The sequence below is a fragment of the Scyliorhinus canicula genome, chromosome 6, assembly GCF_902713615.1.
Source record: "Scyliorhinus canicula chromosome 6, sScyCan1.1, whole genome shotgun sequence".
Taxonomy (NCBI): Eukaryota; Metazoa; Chordata; class Chondrichthyes; order Carcharhiniformes; family Scyliorhinidae; genus Scyliorhinus; species Scyliorhinus canicula.
The window spans coordinates 154279781-154302699 of record NC_052151.1 but is presented as its reverse complement, the minus strand read 5'-3'; the positions used below and the strand labels follow the sequence as shown (position 1 = coordinate 154302699).

Here is a 22919-nt window from a genome sequence, read left to right as displayed (position 1 = left end):
TCGCCCCGCCTGACCCGTTCCCCATGGCGATAACGCCTCTCCTCTACCCCCCCGGCCCACGCCAGCTCCTTCCTGGCCATTCCAGCAGCAACCCGGTACCTCATCAATCATTTACGTCACCTCTTCAAAAAACTCAAATTAAATTAGTGAGACACGACCTCGTACAAAACCATGCTGTCTGTCGTTAATAAGACCATTTACTTCTAAATGTGCATAGATCCTGGGCTGGATTCTCCGTTTGCCGATAGCAAAATCGGGAAACATGATTGGGCGGAGAATAGCTTCCGCCGCCTAAATTGCAATAGGCGCCGGTTTGACGCCAAATCGGGATGCCCAGGCACGCTGAAAATGGCGTAAATGCGGGCTGAAAGTACAGTAGTCATATCATTAGCGGGCCTGACACCTGATGCTCCGGGGCCTCTGAGATTCACCGCCCCCGATGGGCCGAGTTCCCGACGACGCTGTTCACTTGTGGTTACCTGGCGTCCTGGCTGCTGAGAGAGAGAGAGGAGGTAGTAAATGGCGTGGAGAGACTGCAGGCTGTTGGACCAGACACCGTCCATGCTTGTTACGGCGACATGGGGGTGGGGCCTGCCAGGGGCTGGGGACTGGGGAAATAGGCCGAGCAGTTGGGATGCCCCACCCACAGGACTGGGGGCGGTGCCCAGGCACCGACTGTAATTGCGGCAGCCACCTTGCTGTCCACCATCCCGGCCTTTGGCTCTACACAGTGACACCGGCCGTATGGATGCCCCCCTGCCCCACCAAACTGGCTGCCACCCATCGGAGGACCACCCAGGGCAACACCCACAGTAGACCCCAGTGAGGGCTGTGTCAGCCAAGGGTACCCTTGGCAGCAGGGGCGGGCGCCAGGACCAGGAGCACCAACGGGGCTGCGGTGGGGGTGCCATGCATGGTGAGGCCCGCAGTGCCAACTGGGGCCACCATGTAGCCCATGGTACTTGGATGGGCACGGGAGTATGCGCCATGCTAACATGTCATTCGAGGACCTTCCGGACCGGGCATGCAGACGAAGACTGCGGATGAACAGAGGGTCTCTGAGACACATATGCCAGATGATGACACCCGCTTCCGGTGACTGTCAAGGTGACGGTCGCCCTGAACCTTTATGCAACAGGGTCATTCCTTGCCAAGTGGGGACCTGTCCGGGATCTCGCAGGCCATGACTGCAACGGATAACCCCTGTCACCCAGCAGCCAAGCCCGTAGCAGGGTGGGGGGGGGAGGGGTTATCTGTTGCAGTCATGGCCTGCGAGGATCACCGAGTGTGCCGGGGTTCGCTGCCGTCGCCAGGATACTCCAGGTCCAGGGGATGATCGATGGCATGCATGTCACCCTATGGCTACCTGTGGAAAACAGGCTGTCAGACATCAACAGGAAGGGTTTCCACTTCATGAACATCCAGCTAGTCTGTGACCAACAGATACGAATCATGCACGACTGCACCCAGTACCCGGGCAACGTGCACGACTCCTTCACCTTTGGCACACTCGGTTAACCTCGAGAGATTTGAGGGGTTTCAGGCCCCCCTCCCCCCAGTTATGGGGCTGGTGCTGGGTGACAGGGGTGACCCATTGCACTCGTGGCTGATAACGCCTATATGGAGACAACTGACCGATATGAAGACCCGATACAACGATGCCCTTACAGCGACCAGGGATGTACTCGAGCGGTACTTCGGAGTCCTGAAGGTGCGCTTCAGGTGCCTGGACTGCTCTGGAGGGGCTCTCCAATATGAGGCTAGGAGGGCCGTCCGCATCAGGGGCAGCAGGGTAGCATGGTGGTTAGCATACATGCTTCATAGCTCCAGGGTCCCAGGTCCGATTCCCGGCTGGGTCACTGTCTGTGTGGAGTCCGAACGTCCTCCCCCTGTGTGCGTGGGTTTCCTCCGGGTACTCCGGTTTCCTCCCACAGTCCAAAGATGTGCGGGTTAGGTGGATTGGCCATGCTAAATTGCCCGTAGTGTCCTAAAAAAAAAAAGTAAGGTTAGGGGGGTTGTTGGGTTACGGGTATAGGGTGGATGCGTGGGTTTGAGTAGGGTGATCATGGCTCGGCACAACATTGAGGGCTGAAGGGCCTGTTCTGTGCTGTACTCTTCTATCTATCTATCTATCTATCATGGTGGTCTGCTGCGTCCTCCACAATACAGCCCAGCAGAGGGGCGATGTGCTGGAGGAGGATGAGGAGAAAGGACAGGCCTCGCCCGATGAGGAGGATGCGAGGGAGGGGGACATGGGAGGCCCCACAACGCCATTGCCAGGGTGCACAGGCCATCCTCATCGTGACGCGTTCACCGGGGCCGGGGGGGGGGGGGGGGGTGCTGGGCAGGGGCACAGACACCACCATCCCAGACCCACACTCCGTCCCGTCCCGTCCCACACCACTTGAATGCACATCCCCTCCACATACCTGCGGCACGACAAGCTGGGGACACTGGGTTGGCACTAACAGCGGGTCTGGTCCATGGGATGCAGGATGATGACAACCTGCTCTGCGATGAGCTCCGGTGCTCATCGTCGTTGGACAATATCTGACTCATGCCCACAGTTGCACCTTCCACCTGGGTGATCCCTGCATGCGAGCTGGCCATCACCACACCTTCCCTTCGAATCCCTGGGGTGGGGGGGTTCTGGGGACGGTCGGGGCAGTGGGTGGAGGAGGGAGTGTGGGGAGCATGGTCGACCCACAGGGCCTGCACTGGTCCCCCACCTCCCCACTCCTCCTGGCCAGTACTGATTGGCCCATCAGACAGAGCACCGAGGCAGGGTTTAACTGTGTTAACAGGTGTTTCTTGTGGAGGAATATATACAGTCTGTGCCCTAGCCCCGATAAAGCAACTGTGCCCTGCAACCGTGCCAACTTAAATGGTGTCGAACTTTCTGGCCTCACGGGCCCTAACACTACCCCTAGGTGGTTCCCAGGCGGTACAGCAGGAGTGGAAGCGGCCTGCTGTGACTCCTGCCTTTTGACGAGGTGCTGCGCTGTTCCGGCACCTCCCCTGCGAGAGTCACCGGCCCCAACATCTCCTCCTCCCTTGGGGTGCCCGATGGTCCCCCCCAGCTACTCCATGGGACCGTGGTGTGAGCGGAGCCATTCCAAGGCCCCCCCGCCATCAGTCACACAGGAAGTGGACCATCTCCGTCTGCGACTGTGCCACCCCCGTGAGGGTCTGTGCCACATCAGCCAGTGACTGGGCCACGCCCTCTGGAACTGGGCCACATCCCTCTGTGACTGGGACATCTCCCTCTGGGACTGGACCACCCTGCCCAGTGTCTGCGCCACGCCTGGACAATGCCGCCGATGTTCTCAGCTATGGCGTGCTGTGACTGGGCCACACTGAGGAGTGGTGCTGCAATGTCCAGGTGGCTGCCTGTGAGAGGGCGGAGAGTGTTGGAGATAGCTGTGATGAAAAGTCTGTGTCCTCCTCTGACCTGAACTCTGGGGTCTCCTGGGTCTCGGGAAGAGGCCTGGTGCTCAGGCTGTTCTTTCATCAGTGCTCAGCCATCTGGGGTGTACCGGTTCTGGCACTGGCTGGGGATCTCTGGATGGACCGGCCCCATTTCAGGCAGGTCCTGTTAGACACAAGACGACATGTATGGTTAGACAATGGGCCAGGGGGAGGGTGCCCACACGCGTCATGGGGATCCGCAACTGAGCAGGGTCTCACTTGCTCGCCTTCCTCTGGGCCGCCGACCACATGCAATGCCCTCTGCTCGTTCACGGTGAGGGGCCACAGGTCAGGTGCTGGCATGTGGGACAGGGTGGGGGTTCAGCCGTTCCCCAGGGGGGTTGCTGGTGTGTGTGTGTGGGGGGGGGGGGGGGCACAGCGCTGTCTACTCACCCGGAGGTCATGCAGTTTCCTCCTGCACCAAATGCCAGTCCGGATGATGTTGCCCATGGCGCTGACCGCGTCTGCCACCTGCGCCCAGGCATGGCTGCACCTGGTGGCCTTCCTCCCGGGCAGGGGTACAGGATCATCTGCCCCTCCTCCATAGCATCCAGCTCAGGGTCCCTGAACCATGGCGCTGCTCTCCTTGCAACCATCTTGTTGACCAGGACAGTGTGTGTAGGGGAATGGATCGTTGTGCAGCTGCGGCGTATGAGACCCCACGAATCCGGCGCCGCTTTGCTTGGAAACAGTTGCATTTCATGTGGCAATGGTGCTAGCCCATTTAGAATTGCTGAATCCGTGCAGCTATTGCATTGTTTTTGATGTCGTAAAACACCAGTTTTCACGCTGGTGTGAGCATTTAGTCTCAAAATCGGAGAATCCAGCCCCCTATCTGAGAATTGTTTCCAACAATTTCACTATCACTGACGTCAAGCTCACTGTCGTATAATTAGCCGGGTTATCATAGAATTTACAGTGCAGGAGACCATTCGGCCCATCAAGTCTGCACCGGCCCTTACAAAGCCCTACTGAAGCCCATGTATCTACCCTATCCACTTAACATTTTTTTGGACACTAAGAGCAATTTAGCATGGCCGATCCACCTAACCCGCACATCTTTGGACTGTGGGAGAAAAATGGAGCACCCGGAGGAAACCCGGTGGCTACCTTTCTTAAATAATGGGACAAGATTGGCTGTCCTCTGGGATCTCACCTGTGGCCAACGAGGAAACATATTTCTGTTAGAGGGCCAGCGATTTCATCTCTCGTCTCCCTCAGCAATCTGGGATAGATGCCATTTAGCCCTGGGGATTTGTCTACCTTAATGCTTTTTAACACACCTCACACTTCCTCCCTCTTAATAACGACCTGTTCTAAGAATTACATACCTCCCTCTGAGACACCACCAATCAACATGTCCCTATTCTTTGTGAATACTGATGTAAAATACTCATTAAGGATCTCACCTACTTCCTTTGGTTCTACGCATAATTTCCCTTTGTCGTAGAGTGGACCAACTCTTTCTCTAGCTACCCTCATGTTCCTAATATACATAAAATACCTTGGGATTCTCCTTCATCTTGTCTGCCAAGGGCATTTTGTGACCCTTTTTTGCCCTCCAAACTCCCTGCTTGAGCTTTCTACTTTACTTGTATTCTTCAAGTGCTTCATCTGCTTTTAGTTGTCTAGACCTCACGTATGCATCCTTTTTACTGTTTGATTAGTCTCTCAATTTCTCTGGTCATCCACGGTTCCTGAATCCTGCCTTTTCTTTTCATCAGCATATGCCTGTTCTGCACTCTCATCAACTACTCCTTAAAAAGATTCCTCACATGCCAAATAAAAGTAAATTACTGCGGATGCTAGAATCTGAAACGAAGGAGAAAATGCTGGAAAATCTCAGGTCTGGCAGCACCAAAGAGCTAACGTTTCGAGTCCGATGAGTCTCGACAAAGAGTCATCGGACTCGAAACGTTAGCTCTTTTCTCTCCCTACAGATGCTGACAGACCTGCTGAGATTTTCCAGCATTTTCTTTTTCCCCACATGCCAAATGTGGGTTTACCCTCAGCCTCCAAACCTGCCTGATCTGTTTGTAGTTAGCCTTACCCCAATTAGCACCTTAACCCGAGGACAACACTTGTCCTTTTCCATGAATATCCAAAAGCTTACGGAAATTTGGTCACTGTTCACCACATGTTCCCCCACTGCAATCTTGATAACCAGGCCGGGCTCATTCCCTCGTACTAGGTTGGACTATCCACATATTGTTCCAAAAAACCTTCCTGGATACACAACAAATTTCAGTCCAGACCCTAGCCCCAAGGGATTTCCAGTCAATATGTCAAAAATTAGTTTCCCACTAAACAACCCTTTTATTTAAACATTTATCCTGAATCTGCTGACATATTTGTTCTTCAACTTCCCGTGGGCTGTTGGGAGGCCTGTAGTACACCTCCATCATAATGACTGTCCCCTTCCTGTTTGTGAGTTCTACCCGCAGTGCCTGTTACTTAATTCTTCCGAGGTGTCCTCCCTCTGAACAGCTGTAATATGTTCTCCAAGGGCAGCACGGTAGCATAGTAGTGAGCACAATTGCATCACAGCTCCAGGGTCCCAAGTTCGATTCCTGGCTTGGGTCACTATCTGTGCGGAGTCTGCACGTTCTCCCCGTGGGTTTCCTCCCACAGTCCAAAGATGTGCAGGTTAGGTGGATTGGCCATGCTAAATTTCCCTAGTGTCCAAAATTGCCCTTCGTGTTGGGTGGGGTTACTGGGTTGTGGGGATAGGATGGTGTGGTGCTCTTTCCAAGAGCCAGGGCAGACTCGATAGGCCAAATGGCCTCCTTCTGCACAGTAAGTTCTATGATTCTAACCAGTATTGCAACTTCACCCTCTCGCCTAAAACACCTATTTCCCATATATTTAGCTGCCAGTCCTGCCCCTTTTTAAATCAAGTCTCTGTTACCGCAACCACATCCAAGTTCCGCGCAAGAATAAAGGCTCCAAGTTCATCTTTCTTACCTGTTTCTTATCTGCATTGAAGCAGATAAACTCCAACCTCCAGGTCCACTCAGTTCGACCTCTCCCAGCTTGCCCTTCCTCTTAGCCAGCCTGGTCCCATGCTCATCATCAGTCTTTATACTCAATGGCTTACTGTTCTGATTCCCACCCCCCTGCTACATTAGTTTACATCCATCAACACCTCCCCCTCCTTAAAAAATCAACATCTAAGTGCCTCAATTTGTTTCTATTCTATGTAACTATGGGGAGGTGGAACGACAGTTAGTTCAGTTAGCTAGATGGCCAGCTTGTGAATCAAGATAAACAAAAGCGCAGCTTTGATTCCTGTTCCAGCTGAGGTAGACTCTGGGACCTGGCTCCTTGCTTGGTCCCCGAGAATGGAAGGTAATGACAAACCATTTGACACAAACTGCCAAGAAATAGGCTTGGGATGAAGTCTCAGCAGACAATAGCCCCCTTCGGACACAGCATACATCAGTGAATGAATTAATGTATGACACCTTTATTGCAGGCAAATATCTTGATGCATCTGCAACTACAATACAGCTGTTACTGTCAATCAAATCCTAAATAATGTTACTGCACACAAAAAGAGCAGATACCAAATACATGATTTTATTACAGTTCAGAAATGATAAAAAAAACATTACTATATTGATATATCAATACAAAAAAAAGCAGACTTTTCAAAAAGCATTAAATTATATTTGCATCACCGAACAGCAGGCTGGATCGTAAGTCAATCAAGTTAAATTTAAAATTGAGAAAGTTCATCCAGGTAAATTAGGTTGGCATAATTACAATTCATTTGATGAACAAGTATAAAATGGCTGACTAAAGTATATCTTGAGATTTTATATACAGTATTGTAACTTGCCTGTTTTACAATCTGAGCAACAATTCTGCTTATTATAAGCACAACACAATTAATAATCTCCAAAAGAAGCATCCCAGTTTGTAAAAAGAAAAGGTAGTGTTACAACAGAGGAACATTTGAGGTAAAACCATGCACTTTTTGAAGTTTAAACCACAAGGGAGCCAGCCACCGATCTTACAATTATCAATGGCATTAGCAAATGATTAGCAATAGAGAAACCTAATATCTTCACAAGTGAAAAGGAGAAAGTATTTAAGTGTGGATAAAGTGATATCCCGCAGCATGAGAGATTATGGTACCTCTCTGGGCACGAAAACGGATTCTACTGTCCACATATCAAATCAGGCTGAATATATCAACATTCGTGGAATATGAGCTAACCTGATCTAGCCCCCTGGTTGATACATACAATGATTTAAGCCTCAACATTATGGGTTTTGGTAGAAAAATCATCATCAATTTATACAGAATAAGATTACAAAGGAAGGTATATATAGTACATCTTGATCAAGCTGAATTACACCAATGTTGACTGGAGTTCCGTGGGAAGAGTTTTAGCAGCAGGGATGATTATTACATTTAAAATTTTGGAAATCTGATTTATCTCCTACCCATAGTCTGCTTTCGAGTTGTGCCCATTTGAGGAATTTAATATTTAAGCCTAAATCGGTAGTGCTAATCTCAATAGCAACCATAAAAGCAATCATGCACTGGTTTCCTCAGGTCTTAACTTTAATTATTCCAGAAACAACAGAGCTAAGAGCCACACCTTGGAGGCTACTCAGATTACAAAGTAAGATCTTAGATGAAGGGAAGGTACCTGACATAATGTGGAGATCTAGTCATACATTTTGATATTAGCAGTCAAAAATATTTTTTAAATTTCAAGGTGATATCCCTCCTGTTTCCCATTCTTTATTGGTTGACCCTGGTCAATACCAATTATGACTGAGGGGCAGAGTATAAACCCAAAGTTAGAACTTCATTACTGTTGTCCTGACTCAACCATGAGAAAGTACACTAGTTACACAGTGATAATTTGTCTATTTTCACTCCCTCTCAGTGATTTACCCGTTCGCCAATTGGCACCTCATTTCAGAATTGCAGGTGAATTCATAAATAGCGGGAGGGGTGGCAGTAAAGAGGAAGAGCATTTTAATAATCAAAGCAACAGCATGCTGGCATCACAATGTGTTGCACTGAACATTGTGACAACCATAAGGCTTTTATAAATTAAAGATATTCTTTGAACAGTTATCCTTTGTTTAGAGTAAAATAAACATAAAAACATGGTTTAATGTAGCACTCATTAATCCATCAACAGAATAACCTCGATTTAAAAACCATATTTCAAGATGGCGATTTTGACAATGTTGGGATAGTACAGGATGTCCTCACATTAACGTTGATTTCCAATTAATACCCTGCACGCGCACTGCGTTGCTGCTGATTGGTGGTAATATCGCCGTTTGTCTGGACTTTCCCCATCCAAGTCCTATGTAGTTCCCTCCCTTCACCATCTTGGATGTCTTGAATTGTTGTGGTGTTATTTAATTTTACCCATAAAATTCATTCATAAAGAGCCAAAAAGAGCCAGTGATTATGAAGTGCTTTCTGCTGAGAAAAGACAGAGAAAACAAGTTACACTTCAGGTGAAATTATAAAGCACTCTGAAACTGGTAAACATGCAGTGGATATCACTGGAGCTTTTGACTTACCAGCAAGAACAATTAAAAACACCGATAAAATGAGGGGTTGGTAACCTAACAACTCCCTTGGCTGCTGTTTGATTAGGTCAAGTAGAAATAATCAGATGGACATGGAAAAACTATTTGAATTGAACATCAAACACATGACTCTTAATCTAATGCTTATTGAGCAAAAAGCGATGAGTTTGTCGGATGATCTTAAGAAAGATTGGTAAATGTTCAAATATGAAACCATTTTAAAAATCTGCTAACTTGCATTACATTGTCCTAGGTGGGGAAGTTGCCAGTACCGATGAAGCAGCTGAATCAAAATATTAAGTGACATCATTGAGGGCGGATGCACTCCTAAACAGCATTTAATGGTGATGAGACTTGTTTATCCTGGAAAAGGACGACTTCCAGAATATACATTTCAACAAAGACTATACGAGGCTTGAAAGCAGCAAAGGATTTTGTGGCATTGCAGCTTGGTGGAAATGCAGGTGATTTTAAAGCAAAGCCGATTCTTGTGTCACCATTCCCAAACACCCAAGCCAACGAAGGATTATTCAAGAACAAGATACCTCATGTGTCAGGCAAGCAAGAAGGCATGGGTAACCCAAGCAGTGAGGTCTGGTTTTATAACCTACTTTTGTTCACCCATAAAGAACTATTGTTCATCAAATAATCTTGCCAACAAAGCATTTCTCCTCTAGGACAATACTCCTGGCCGTCCTACAGCTCTTGATGACTCCAGTGATAACGTCAAGGTGATCTTCATACCACATAACACCATCTCTATTTTTCAGCCTATAGATCAAGAGGTGATTGGCTTCAAGGCCGATTACCGAAGAAGAACTTTTGGGCAAGCCATCAGGGAAACCAACGGTGATGATGGTCTGACCCTAAAGGAATTTTGGAAGAAATATAACATTGTTAAGGACATAATGTGGCATGGAGTGAGGTTACCTCATCGAATATATGTGGAACCTATTAAGAAAATTCAAGAGATGATTGTAGAAATTGACAAGAAAATTGGATTAGTTGAGTTAGAATTGACACTTAGGATGTTGCAGGATTGTTTGCCCCGCTTCTCTCTCCCCTCCCCACCCATTCAAAAGGTGTGTCTACAGAGGATGTAAAGATAAAGGAAACAATGTAATAAAGGGCTGTAGAGGTGGGGAAGTCCATAAGATGTGGGAGCAGAATTAGGCCACTCGGCCCATCAAGCCTGCTCCACCATTCAATCATGGCTGATAGTCATCCTTTTTTCTCCTGCCTTTTCCCCATAACCCCACATCCCCTTATTAATCAAGAACCTATCTGTCTCAAACACACTCAGTGATTTGGCCTCCACAGCCTTCTGCGGCAAAGAGTTCCACAGATCCACCACCCTCTGGCTGAAGAAATTCCTCCTCATCAGTTTAAAAGGATCGTCCCTTTAGTCTGAGATTGTGCCTTCTGCTTCTACTTTTTACTACTAGGGGAAACATCCTGCCACGTTTACTCTTTAGCTCAAGATCACTTTGTGATGCCTTGAAAAAACTTGGAGGAGATGGCCACCTTTCATAAAGAAGATCCTGACAGTGTGGTTCAAGAGTAGATAGAAGCATTAACAATGCAGGCGACTGCTAATGGAGATCTACAGAGAAAGGGAAAATGAAAAGCCTGTCGGGGTTCAAAAAAATGTTAACAGCAAGCAGGACAGAAATGGGTAGGATTAACCATAGGTGGTCACATGCTACAATGTATACATGCCTTGGTAGTGACTGGACAATGTAGTATTAACAGCAAATGGATAATATAATCACATGTACTCACTTGGAATGTAATGAAGTAATCTAGTCTTGGAGACATAACTGGGCTGAAATAACAGAGCACCATTGGGTAACCTGCTGACTGGTGCAATCACTATCTGTATATCAGTATAAACCTAATAGTTTTGGAGTTTTTCAGGGAACTTGTGCTCCATCTTGATTGGATACAAGTTCCTAAGCATATGCCAGAACCAGTTTAAACAAAGAAACCAAGATTTGCGTGGTCCTTACACAATCGCCCTACCAAAGCCTATTGCAAAGAACCTTTCAACGGATGCTGCAAATAATCCTTGTAGCCCTCCAAAAATTCCTGAAATCCTTTCCCTCCAAAATATCTTCCCAACTTCACTATCATTCCATTATGTGAAACAAGGCTTCACAGCTTGGCAAAAACCCAAATTTAGGTTTTCTAAGCCTTCGTATGTTATGATAAATTTATTGATAATTTCTGCATTTTCTCAACTTGAAAATGTTGATGTGCATGTCAGTAAGGGAATGCATATTACATCTTATCTATTTTTGCATAACGTGTTTTCTGGGAACCAACTAACAACGTCAAACAAGGACTTCCTGCAGGGTAAATATTTTTCCAAACAAAGAGCAGCCATTTAGTGGAGTAAATTTTCAGATAACAAGAAAAGGTTCCAATGATTTTATGCCTTTCAGCTTTTTTAAAAACCTTATCATGTTAACACAGAAAACTAAAAAAACATTTAAAAAAACAAATATAAAAATGGCAAAACAATGCATATAATAGTTGAATAGATTTCTATTTGCAGTAAAGCTACTCTGGTGTCTGTAGAGTAAAGAAAATCTTCAGTCTAGTAAAAACGGAAAGTGCCACAGATTTGATTTGATAGGCAACCTATGCCAGCATAAAATATTTTATTCCAATGTCACACACTGACTAAGTTTTAGGTTATATATTGAAAAATGCTTTGTTTAGTGATGAGAATGAAAAAAATAGTTTTAGTTCCCAATTTTTAATCATCACATTGTTTACTCTGAAGCTTTTATAGCAAATGAAAAAAATGCTTACAGTACACATTCACAGAAAATAATCTGTAAATCTTTAAATATTTTTCATGTTTTTCATCTATTAAAATATTTACTAAAGGCAAGTTCAAGCCAACACGTTATTCTCGCAATTCATTTTCTCAAAAACTATACCTCACCAGATCTGCAAACACTTGATATTATTTTTTTTCACCTGCACAAATCGACATTACAAATTCTTGATGATGTACAATAAAAATAGATTGCAGTTTTCACAATTTGCCAAGAGATATCAGCTGCATGTCTTCACAAGACCCCATTACTTTCCTTTTGGTTCTGCAAGCAGGTTTTGTCCAGTGGTCAGCAAGATGAGCCATAACTGGACACTGAAGGTTCTGCACTTTATCATGTTACAAGGTTGTCTCAGTGCAGCATAATTGCATACATCTTTGTAGTTTAAGGACCTGGCACATTTAGGTTAATGTGGGACACAGTACAGTACCACCCACACAGTGATGTAAGTGAGCCCATGACCCGCACCCAGGATCAGTTGAGTGTTGGCAGAGCAGTGTGAACCAGCAAGCATGGAGACAGCTCAGGGCTTGTACCTTTTACTGTTTCTTTGTCAAGAGTCAATAAAAACTTGCAGTTAATCCAAGTATGACTATGAAGACTGCTTCAGACCTATCAAATTGCAAGTCTAAAACAATCATTCTGCAAGTTTTGATCTGGAATAAAACGATAATTTAAAAGCAATAAATATTAATTGAGCATAATACAATCAAACAATCAAACCGTACAATGATCTTATTTAAAAACCGTTAAGTATCTAATCTTGGAAACGTACTGAGCATGGGGAACTAGTAAAGGAGCTTGTACTGAATAGTTCAGTCTTGAAAACAGCAGATAAAATGGGCAGCCAGCCACCATGCAAAGTTTAAAAATCAATTTTGGAAGAAAATATTCTGACGGTTAAGTGATTGAACGATATTGTTCTAAAATATGATACAAAAAAATGGAGCTCAAAATAAAAAAAAACTCTACAGCATAGAATAACTAAAGTGTAGAATTTTCAAGGGGAAACCAATCATGACTTCCATCAGGTCTAACATCAGCCATGCTTCCTGCTCGGAATCACTCCTGTTGGAATTGGATATTTAATTTTTTTTTTAAATCATTCATGGGATGTGAGCGTCACTGGCTGGGTCAGCATTTATTGCCCATCCCTAATTAACCTAAAACCAAATAGCTTGCTTGGCCATTTCAGAGGGTAGCCAAGTGTCAACCACATTGCTGTGGGTCACAAGTCACATGTCGGCAAGACCAGGTAAGGATTGCGGACTTCCTTCTCTGAAGTGCATGAGTGAACCAGATGTTTTTTTTATAACAACTGACAATGGTTTCATGGTCATCATTACACTTTTAATTCCAGATTTTTATTGATGTTGAGATAAGGAGTGCATCAGGCTTGGCTGTGATGACATATCAAGTGGCCTGCCAACCTATTCTGCCTCAATTCATGCATGCACTTGAGCAAGAACAATATTAATATGTGCGTAACGGTATTCTACTGAGGCTTAGCAAAGAGAAAAGGAGGTACAGTATATCAAATTTCTGGACTGTGGTACAGTCACATGGCAATTGGCAAGATGAATGATTCGCAGGAATGTACATTGCAGGCAATTAAAATTTTCAACTTTTTCTTCCAGAAATTTTTTGGCATTGACAAATTGCAACTTGGGTAATCTGCATGGGAGATAAAGTGTCATCAAAATCGATCAAGTTAAATATTTCCCAATAGGATCTAACTTCTGAAGACAAAAATGATAGACATGAATTGTGACACTTGCACTGTGTTGTTTTAAATGGCAAGACTAAAAAGAAACAGTAGATTTTGCTAATTCCTATTACTTATATATGAACTATTCTCATCTAATTTACTATATTTAACTTTGCAAAATTCACAAAATATATGTCAAAATTCATAAAATATATTTAGCAATTTTGAAATAAGATCTTGATCATCACCAATAAAATCTAGCATTTAAACATGCAGCGCTGTGAAGTAAAATTATGTTCATTCCATCTGATAAGTCACACATAAAGGAGCTTCACCTTTATCAGGTGGCAATGCTACTGTGTCACCTGTAGCTTCAGAGATCTCTTTATTTTCGCTGCCTTTGTCGTCGGTTTCCTTTTTAATAGATTCTTCAAGGTTTTTCACATCACACACAAAGACATCAATTGGTCCTTCAGTACTTTTTATATGAACTTGGATAGTTTCCTATACAAACAAAAAAGCTTCTTTTAAAAAACAATTCTGAAAAGGAATGAAGTGCAAATGTTCATGAAATACAGAGAACGTTGGGTAGAGTTTCCACTTTATGCACATTCAGGGATCTGGGTGCAAATTGCACTAGAAATTGTGCTGGTTTTCGAAAATGAAGACATGGTTCAAGTTTCTGCTGATATGCAAATGTAAAATCCTCAATGAAGCAGGACAACAAGATGGCAATTCTTTTCCCCACCACCCAATATTGAAAAATGTAAGTATAAAGTGGTAATCTGCCGCAATTTTATAGGCGTGACAAAAAAATATGTACTGAATAAAGGACATGATTTACTGACCTGGTCACGCCCGATTTAGTGTTGTGGCACTGCCAAAGTGCCCAGGTGCCAACCTACCCTGTCACTGACCACCCAGGGGCCTCCAATGACCTGGAGACTCCGCCCCCCCCAGGTGCCATTCCATCTAGTCCACATTTGTGTGGACCAGTACTAATCCAGTACCACGTTGGGGTCTCCTTGGGGAAGCCAATGATTTCCAGGAGCCGATTAGATATAGCATCCGCAGTTAACTTACACCCACTTAACTGTGCAAGGCTGGGTCCTGCCCACAACATCTCTAGGTCTGGTTAGCTCTTGCGAGGCGTGTGTGTGTGTGTGTGTGTGTGTGTGTGGGGGGGGGGGGGGGGGGGCTGCTGCTGACAAAGATGTGATTGCAGCAAAAAAGGAGTGGTGATGGTGGGCATCGAAGGGTGGGTCTGGAGGGGCACGTGATATGGGCCGGGAGCTGGCCCAAGGATATGGTTGACCGGTAGGGGAGGGGGCAGGGTGTCCCCCGACCAGGTTGGTCACATGGAACGCAAGGGGGCTGAATGAGCCAGTTAAACGGTCGTGTGTGTTTGCTTCAAGGTGGACGTGGCTTTTTTGCAAGAAACACACTTGAAGATCGGGGATCAGACCAGGCTAAGGAAAGGGTGGCTAGGGCAAGTCTTTCATTCGGATTCGACATGAAGACGCAGGGGGTGGCAGCGTTGTTAAATAAACGTTTGAGATGGAGAATATTGTGGTAGATTTGGGAGGGACGTTCGTGATGATAAGTGGTAAGCTGGAGGGGATGCCAGTGGTTTTGGTAAATGTTCATGCCCCAAACTGGCAGTTTATGAGGCGAGTGCTGGGGAAGATCCCGGACTGGACTCGCACTGGTTGATCATGGGAGGGGACTTGAACACGGTTATTGAACCAGGTCCAAACCGGTCGATCCCGAGGACGGGGAGGGTGTCGGCAATGGCGAAGGAACTGGAGGTTTACATGGAGCGCATGGGTGGGGGTGGATCCGTGGAGGTTTTAGAGGCCGAGAGCGAAGGAGTTCTCATACTTCTCCCATGTTCACAGGGTATCTCTCGGATTGATTTCTACGTGGTGGACAAGACGCTGCTGGCAGGCTCGTCGACTCGGGGTACTCGCTGATTGTTGTTTCAGACTACACACTGCACTGGGTGGACTTGCAAGTGGACCGGTAGGAGGCGGCGGCCGGGTGGGAGCAGCGCCCACAACGGAGACGGGACGTAGGGTTGTTAGCGGATGAGGTGTGGCAGCGGGTACCGGTCACCTTCCGGAGCTATGTGGAACTGAATGAAGGCGAGGTCTCAGCTGCCATGCTATGGCATGTGCTCAAGGCAGTGGTTAGGGGGCTGTTCACATCAATCTAGGCGCATAAGGAAAAGGTGGTGCGAGCAGAGATGGCAAGGTTGATGAATGAAATTCTGCAGGTGGACTGGAGGCATTTGGAGGCGGGATTTTTGAAGGAGAGGCTGAAGCTCCAGATGGAGTTCAGGATGTAGGGTAGGGCAGTTGCAGAGGGCCAGAGTTGCAGTGTATGAGTTTGGGAAGAAGGAGAGTAGAATGCTGGCCCACTAACACAGAAGGAGGAGGCAGTGAGGGAGATTGGAAAGGTGAAGGACGGGAGGGGAAGAGTGGTGCTGGACCCGGTGGGGGTGAATGGGATATTCAAGGAGTTGTACAGGAAGATTATGAATCATAGAATTTACAGTGCAGAATCCGAGCCCCTGGCCAGGGGTGGGGGATGCGGTGGTTCCTGGATGGGTTGGAGTTCCCCCAAGGTGGAGGAGGGCCTGGGGGCCCGCATTGGCCTGGTAGAGGTGATGGAGGGCATGGGGACTATGCAGGTAATGAAGGCCCCAGATGGGTTCCCTGTAGAATTTTATAAGTAGTTTTAGGGGGTCCTGGGGCCGCTGCCGGTGAGGGTACATAATGAGGCGAGGGAAACAGGGGAACTCTATCGCAGGCATCTACATCCCTAATACTAAAAATAAAGATCTGGAGCAGTGTTGGTCCTGTCGCCTGATATCGCTATTAAATGTGGATGCTAAGTTGTTGGCAAAGTCCTGGCAAATTGAGGACTGTGTGCCGGGGGCGATAAGTGAAGATCAGACGGGGTTTGTAATGGGGAGGCAACGGATGCCGATTATTCGGAGACTACTAAACGTGATAATGATAGCCCCGGAGGGACAGGATGTGGAGGTGGCAGTGGATGCAGAGAAGGCTTTTGGTCGGGTGGAATGGGAGTACTTGTGGGAAGTGTTAGGACGGTTCGGGTTCGGACAGGGTACGATTGTTGTATGGGGCACCAATAGCCAGCGTGCTGACTAATTGGGTGAGCTCTGGGTACTTCGGGCTATACCGTGAGACAAGGCAGAGGTGCCCGCTCTCCCTGCTGCTTTTTGCCTTGGCAATACAGCCATCGGCAATGGCACTTAGAGCGTCAAGGAGCTGGAAAGGGACTGTGAGGGGGTTGAGCACAGGGTTTCACTATATGCAGATGATCTGCAGCTTTATATCTCAGACTGGGAGGTATCGAGGGAATTACGAGTATTCTGGAGGGGTTTGGCTGGTTTTTCGGATATAAGATAAACATGCTAAATTGCCCGTTAATGTCCAAAAGGTTAGGTGGGGTTACTAAGTTGCGTGGATAGGGTGGAGATGTGGGATGAGGTAGAGTGCTCTTTCCAAGGGCCACTGCAGACTCGATGGGTCGAATGGCTTCCTTCTGCACTGTAAATTCCATGATTCTATGATGGGAAGAGTGAGGTGTTCCCCATCAAGGTGTTCAAGGTGGTGGGGGCAAGTTTCAGATATCTGGCTATTCAGGTGGGGTGGGGAGCAGCTGCACAAGGTAAACTTGCTGCGGTTGGTGGAACGGATGAGGGGGGATTTTAAGAGGTGGAATGGGAGGAAGCATGGTGGTGCAGTGGTTAGCACTGCGGCCTCACGGCGCCACGGTCCCAGGTTCGATCCCGGCTCTGGGTCACTGTCCGTCTGGAGTTTGCACATTCTCCCCATGTTTGCGTGGGTTTCGCCCCCACAACCCAAAAATGTGCAAGGTAGGTGGACTGGTCACGCTAAATTGCCCCTTAATTGGAAAAAAATAATTGGGTACTCTAAATTTATTTTTAAAAAGGTGGAATGTGCTGCCACTATCTCTGGCAGGGTGGATGCAGACAGTGAAAATGACGGTGCTGCCAAGGCTCTTGTCTTTCAGAACCTCCTGATCATCGTCCCAAAAATCAGTCTGAAGAAAGTCAATATTTTGATCTCAGGGTTTGTGGGGGCAGGGAAAACACCACGGGTTAAGACAATGCTGTTGGAACGTGGGTGGGGGGCGTTGGCCTTGCCAAACAAAGATGTATTATTGGGGAGCAAACATTGCTGTGGTGAGGAAGTGGATAGTTGGGGAAGAGTCGACGTGGAGGCGGATGAAGGCGGCCTCTTGCAGGGGTACCAATTTAGAGGCATTCTTGACAGCACCTTTGCCGTTTGCGCCAGCCAAGTACCCAACGAGCCCAGTGGTGGCGGCAGCATCGGAGGTTTGAAAGTGCCTCGGTGTGGGCACCGATTTGCGACAATCACAGATTGGCACCGGGCCCCGGGGGGGGGGGGGGGCGTGTGTTTGACGTGAGGTTTCAGGGGTGGCGACAAGCAGGGATCAAGCGGTTTGGGGACCCGTTTGTGGAGGGCAGCTTTGCAAGTTTAGAGGACTTGGAGGAATGGGAGATGCCCAGTGGGAACAGGTTTAAATGCTTACAGGTTCGAGATTTTGTAAGGAAGCAGGTGCCATCCTTTCCAGGTTTGCCGTCCTTGGGATTACAGATTAAGGTGCTATTCAGCGGAGTGGATGAGCGTGTCCATGATCTACAAAGAGCTAATGAACTGGGAGGGAGCCTTAACAGGGGAAGTCAAATGGAAATGGGAAGAACTGGGGGTGGGGCGTGGAGGAGAGAGAGAAATGGAGGCCGGGTTGAGGGAGGAAGCTCGGAGGGTGAATGCATCCTCGTTGTGAGCGAGTCTCAGCCTTATCCAGTTTAAGGTAGCTTCATAGAGTGTGCATGATGGTGGCCAGAATCAGCAGGTTCTTAGAGGGGGTAGAGGACAGGTGTGGGCTGTCCGATGGGAGGCCCACAAACCACGGTCACATGTTTTGGGCATGTCCAAAATTGAAGTGATTTTGGCAGGGGTTCGTCGACTCCTCCCCCAACTACCCACTTCCTCACCACAGCAATATTTGCTACCCAATAATAAATCATTATGTTTCGCAAGGCCAATGCCCCCATCCACATTCCAACAGCACTGTCTAAACCCGTGGAGTTTTCCCCGCCCACATGAGGTGTTGAGGGTGAAGGTAGCCCCGAGTACAGAAGTAGGATATTTGGAATGTCAGAAGACCCGGGAGTGAAAGAGGCCGATGTTCTGGCCTTTGCTTCCTGCTCACCCGGAGATGGATTTTGCTGAAGTGGAGGGACTCAGAGCCACTGAAACCGGGAGTGGAGTGGGTGAGCGACCTGCCGGAGTTCCTATGGGTGCAGAAAATAAAGTTTGTCTTAAGAGGGTCGGTTGATGGGTTTGCCCGTACGTGGAAGTCGTTCATCGACTTCTTCGAGGAAAATTGAGGCGGCAGGGGGAATAAAGGGGCTAAAATTGGAAGGCAGGTTGGGAGGAATGGAATGGCAGTTATTTATTTACGATAATGTTCCTGTTTGCTCTTGCTCTTGTGTTTAATGCCTTAATGAAAATATTTTTAAGAAGATCTTGTGTGAGGCTAACGACCTTTGGGATTCCCGCAGGAGGCTTCTCCCAGCATTTAACAGCCATCTCGCGCTCCAACTCCGGCGGGACAAGCCAGTAGATCGCACCCCAAGTGTGGGTGAATACCATGTGGATCTCCCCCAAAAAGCCGACAGAAACACACCCGCAAAGTCGCCCAAAATGACACGTAGAAATGTTTTGGTTAAATCACGCTCAAAGTGTCTGGCCTGCCAGCTGTGGCGAACATGATTTTACATGACTTGGAAAATAATTTCAAAAAACTATATTGTAACATTTATTAGTTTCATTGCATACTGGTCACTTTCTTAATAATAATAATCTTGATTATGTCACAAGTAGGCTTACATTGACACTGCAATGATGTTACTGTGAAAATCGCCTAGTTGCCACACCACGCCACCTGTTCGGATACACTGAATTCAGAATGTCCAATTCATCTAACAGCACGTCTTTCGGGAATTGTGGGAGGAAACCCACGCAGACACGGGGAGAACGTGCAGACTCTGCACAAACAGCAACCCAAGCCAGGAACCGAACTTGGGACCCTGGTGCTGTGAAGCACCAGTGCGCTATTGTGCGTAAATTAAATGTTTTAATATTTTAAAAGTTTTAACTTGCCCATTAGTGCTTTAGTACCAAACAAAAAGCTTAATTTGACCAGCTTTTTAAAACAGTTGGAAATAGGGTCAATTGACAACATTTGGATGTGTTCATTATTTCAATGGGTGGGGGTTTGTGTGGGTGGACTGGCTTCCAGCACAAGTTTATTTTTAAAAACCATGTTAAAGATTGTGGAAAGTTATGTTACACTTGACATACCCTGCTCTTAAAATTCTTCTATCTCTTAAGCTGTTTTAGCCGATTTCAGGATCAGAAACTCTGGGTCGGCATTTCAAACCGGCTCACTTAAGTTGTCAGTTGCCATTTAAAAAGAAAAATGTCAAAGTCAGCATCACATTTATGAAACATCCCCACAATGTCGTATGACTACAAAACAGAAAAATATCAAGCACTGGATCAGGAACCTCTAGTTAAGTTTGCATCATCATCTGCCTGTGATTTCATTTGTTTAAAGTGCTCCTTGGCAGTCCACAAAGCTGGATGGGATGCTCTCTTCCATTACAGCGCTGGTTATCTTAATGGTCGGGATGAAATCCTCAGGCATTCCCATTGATGGCTAAAATTTACACTGAGCAGAGCCAAACAGGCCAAAATGTTTAATCACAGATATGAGCTTCACCGTAAAGAACGGGACTGACGACAAATGATGACATCTTTACTTTTTTATTAGTAACCCTGGAGAAAATATATCTGAATAAGGTCCTTTTTAATCCATTCTAACTCCAAGCAGTTGCAATAATAAACTATCAGCTTGCAATGTACATTTTAGTGCTGGAACGGAGCTAGTAAAGCTCATGTTTGACTGATTCTGCCCCTCATGTAACTATTAGTTGAAGAGTACCAATTCCCCAATACAAGGCAATGGAAATTCTTGCCAGGAACCTTCTAGCTCTGAACATTCTTTCTTGCTCCACAGTTGCCCACCAATGAACATCTTGGTGAAGGGTGTAAGAGCACTTTCTCCTTTCCTCACTTGTACAACCTTGTCATGACCTCGAGGAAGCCAGACAATGCTAATCTTGAGATTCAAATTTGCATCCTCCAATTGAAGTTGCAGTTACTGGTTTCTACATACTGAAAACAAAACACGTTTCCATTCTAGACACCCTCATCCGCTCATCAACATTTCTGAATTCCAATGTCATAAGAGTACTCAATATAAATTTTTAGAACGTCTATTAATTAATGAAAAAAAATCTTATTCCCTGGGCTTTACATCCCTATCCATTTGAAAAGTCAATGTTGGCAGTTTGCTCCAAAACCAAAGCTAATGTTTCTCTTAGCCAGCTGATAATATATGCAGGACAGCAGTCAGTAGTGACGCTCCATTTTAAGATGCTAATTCAACAATTAGCTCACAAATGCAGTCAGATATCTCCAGGTCATCAGGTATACTAGAAATAAACAGTTAACTTGCATTTTACCTTTTTAGGAATAGGTACTTCCAACTTGGTTTCTTGGGGAGCTTTGATTGCAATCATAATCTGTTCTTCGAAGTCTTGCAGGCTGCGTACGTCCTGGTAAGTTACATATGCTAGCGTATTCATTTGTTAAGTTAAACTGATTGAGATATATGGAAAATACAGGGACTTCGATGATACACTGATGTCTATGTATTTTGAAATTCTATGTGAAAGCACATATTCAAATCTATTGAGGCAAATTCAAGTTTCATCATAGGCAGAAATACTGTGGCTGTTCGAAATCTGAAATATAAACAGCAAATGCTGGAAAAATGCAAACATCTGGTAACATCTGTCGAGAGAAAAACAGAATTAACGTTCCAGCATATTTTGTTCCTTTTTCCAAGTTCCATTATAGCAGCTTAATGCAGGTTTACCCCCAAAAATGAATTAATACAACAGGATTTAAAGGTTAATTTTTGAGACATTGAGACAACAGCGGTTAACACTGCTGCCTCACAGCGCCAGGGACCCACGTTCGATTCGGTCTCAAGTGACTGTGCGGAGATTGCACATTCCCCTTGTGCATGCGTGGGTTTCCTCCCGGGTGCTTCAGTTTCCTCCCAGAGTCCAAAGATGTGCAGGTTAGGTGGATTGGCCACACCAAATTGCCCCTTAGTGTCCAAAGGTTAGGTAAGGTTATGACTTTACATGCGAGTGAGCCTAGGTGGGGTGCTCTTTCAGAGGGTAGGTACAGACTTGATGGGCCAAATGGCCACCTCCTGCACTGTAGGGATTCACATAGCCATTTTAGTGGAAATGCTCTCACCAAGATGAGGACTGCTCCTGATGAATAAATTTCCCCATGGCCTCACTCCACTCCCACAAATCAACTCACATTCTCCATTCAACCATGTCCAGGCCACGAGATGGCCCCCTACCCCACTTCAACATCAGTACAAAGTCTTCAGTCATAACTGTTGTCAATTTTAGAGAGGCCAAGCCATAGCTTAGTGTGGGGAATAGAAAATGCCATGCTGATGCAATAAGGGTCTCTTTCAACTTTGGGAATTCTCCCCCAATCTTGCTTCTTCACTCCTCACAATGAAAAGGCCTCATCAAAACCCATATTGCACTTTTGCTTACCTTTTTGCTTTCCCCCCAAAATATATTTAATTATTTTTATTGCACTAATGGAAAAAATAAGTATACTTTGCTATTGTTTGTGCTCATGGAACAGTCAGTAAACACTCCCAGATATGGTATAATGCAGTCAGATACACAGTGAAGGTGTCCCAATAATGTCCCTTAGTTTGAATGTACAGAATGGATTACATAACATTTTCCATTTCTTACACCAGCATTCCTGCGGCCTATCATTTCTGTGCCACATTAGAGTATTTGTTCTGTTGGCGCATTGCAACAAGAAATGAATGAAGATTTCAAATTAATTTCCTAATCTTTACTTAGAAGGAAGAGACTTCCATCCCATGAGTATGGGCTGGATATTAAACCAGCGTCAGTGGTGAAAAGGCCAATTCCACTATCTAATGATGAGCTCCATCTATTTCATATCTGACCCAATATGCAGTGTAATAACAATATTGCCCCAAAAATAGACGGACTTTATTAGAACAATATTATCATCCTTGTGAAGCCAATTACAACCTCCCCCTCC

At 46.0% G+C, this 22919-nt stretch overlaps 1 protein-coding gene across 6 annotated transcripts in view; it reads right to left on the bottom strand.

The window, feature by feature from the left end:
* Nucleotides 1–7025: 7025 nt before the first annotated feature.
* The window catches only part of e2f6 (E2F transcription factor 6), a 31318-nt gene continuing 15424 nt past the window's right edge, over nucleotides 7026–22919 (bottom strand). The window contains exons 4-6 of one of the 6 annotated variants that reach the window (XM_038800316.1): nucleotides 21263–21377; nucleotides 13956–14094; nucleotides 7026–8926 (exon numbers count right to left, since the gene is read on the bottom strand). In XM_038800316.1, coding sequence (XP_038656244.1) covers nucleotides 8910–8926; nucleotides 13956–14094; nucleotides 21263–21377 — 271 coding nt within the window. In that variant the 3' untranslated portion in view covers nucleotides 7026–8909. The other 5 variants (XM_038800317.1, XM_038800312.1, XM_038800314.1 and 2 more) reach the window with 5 other exon arrangements.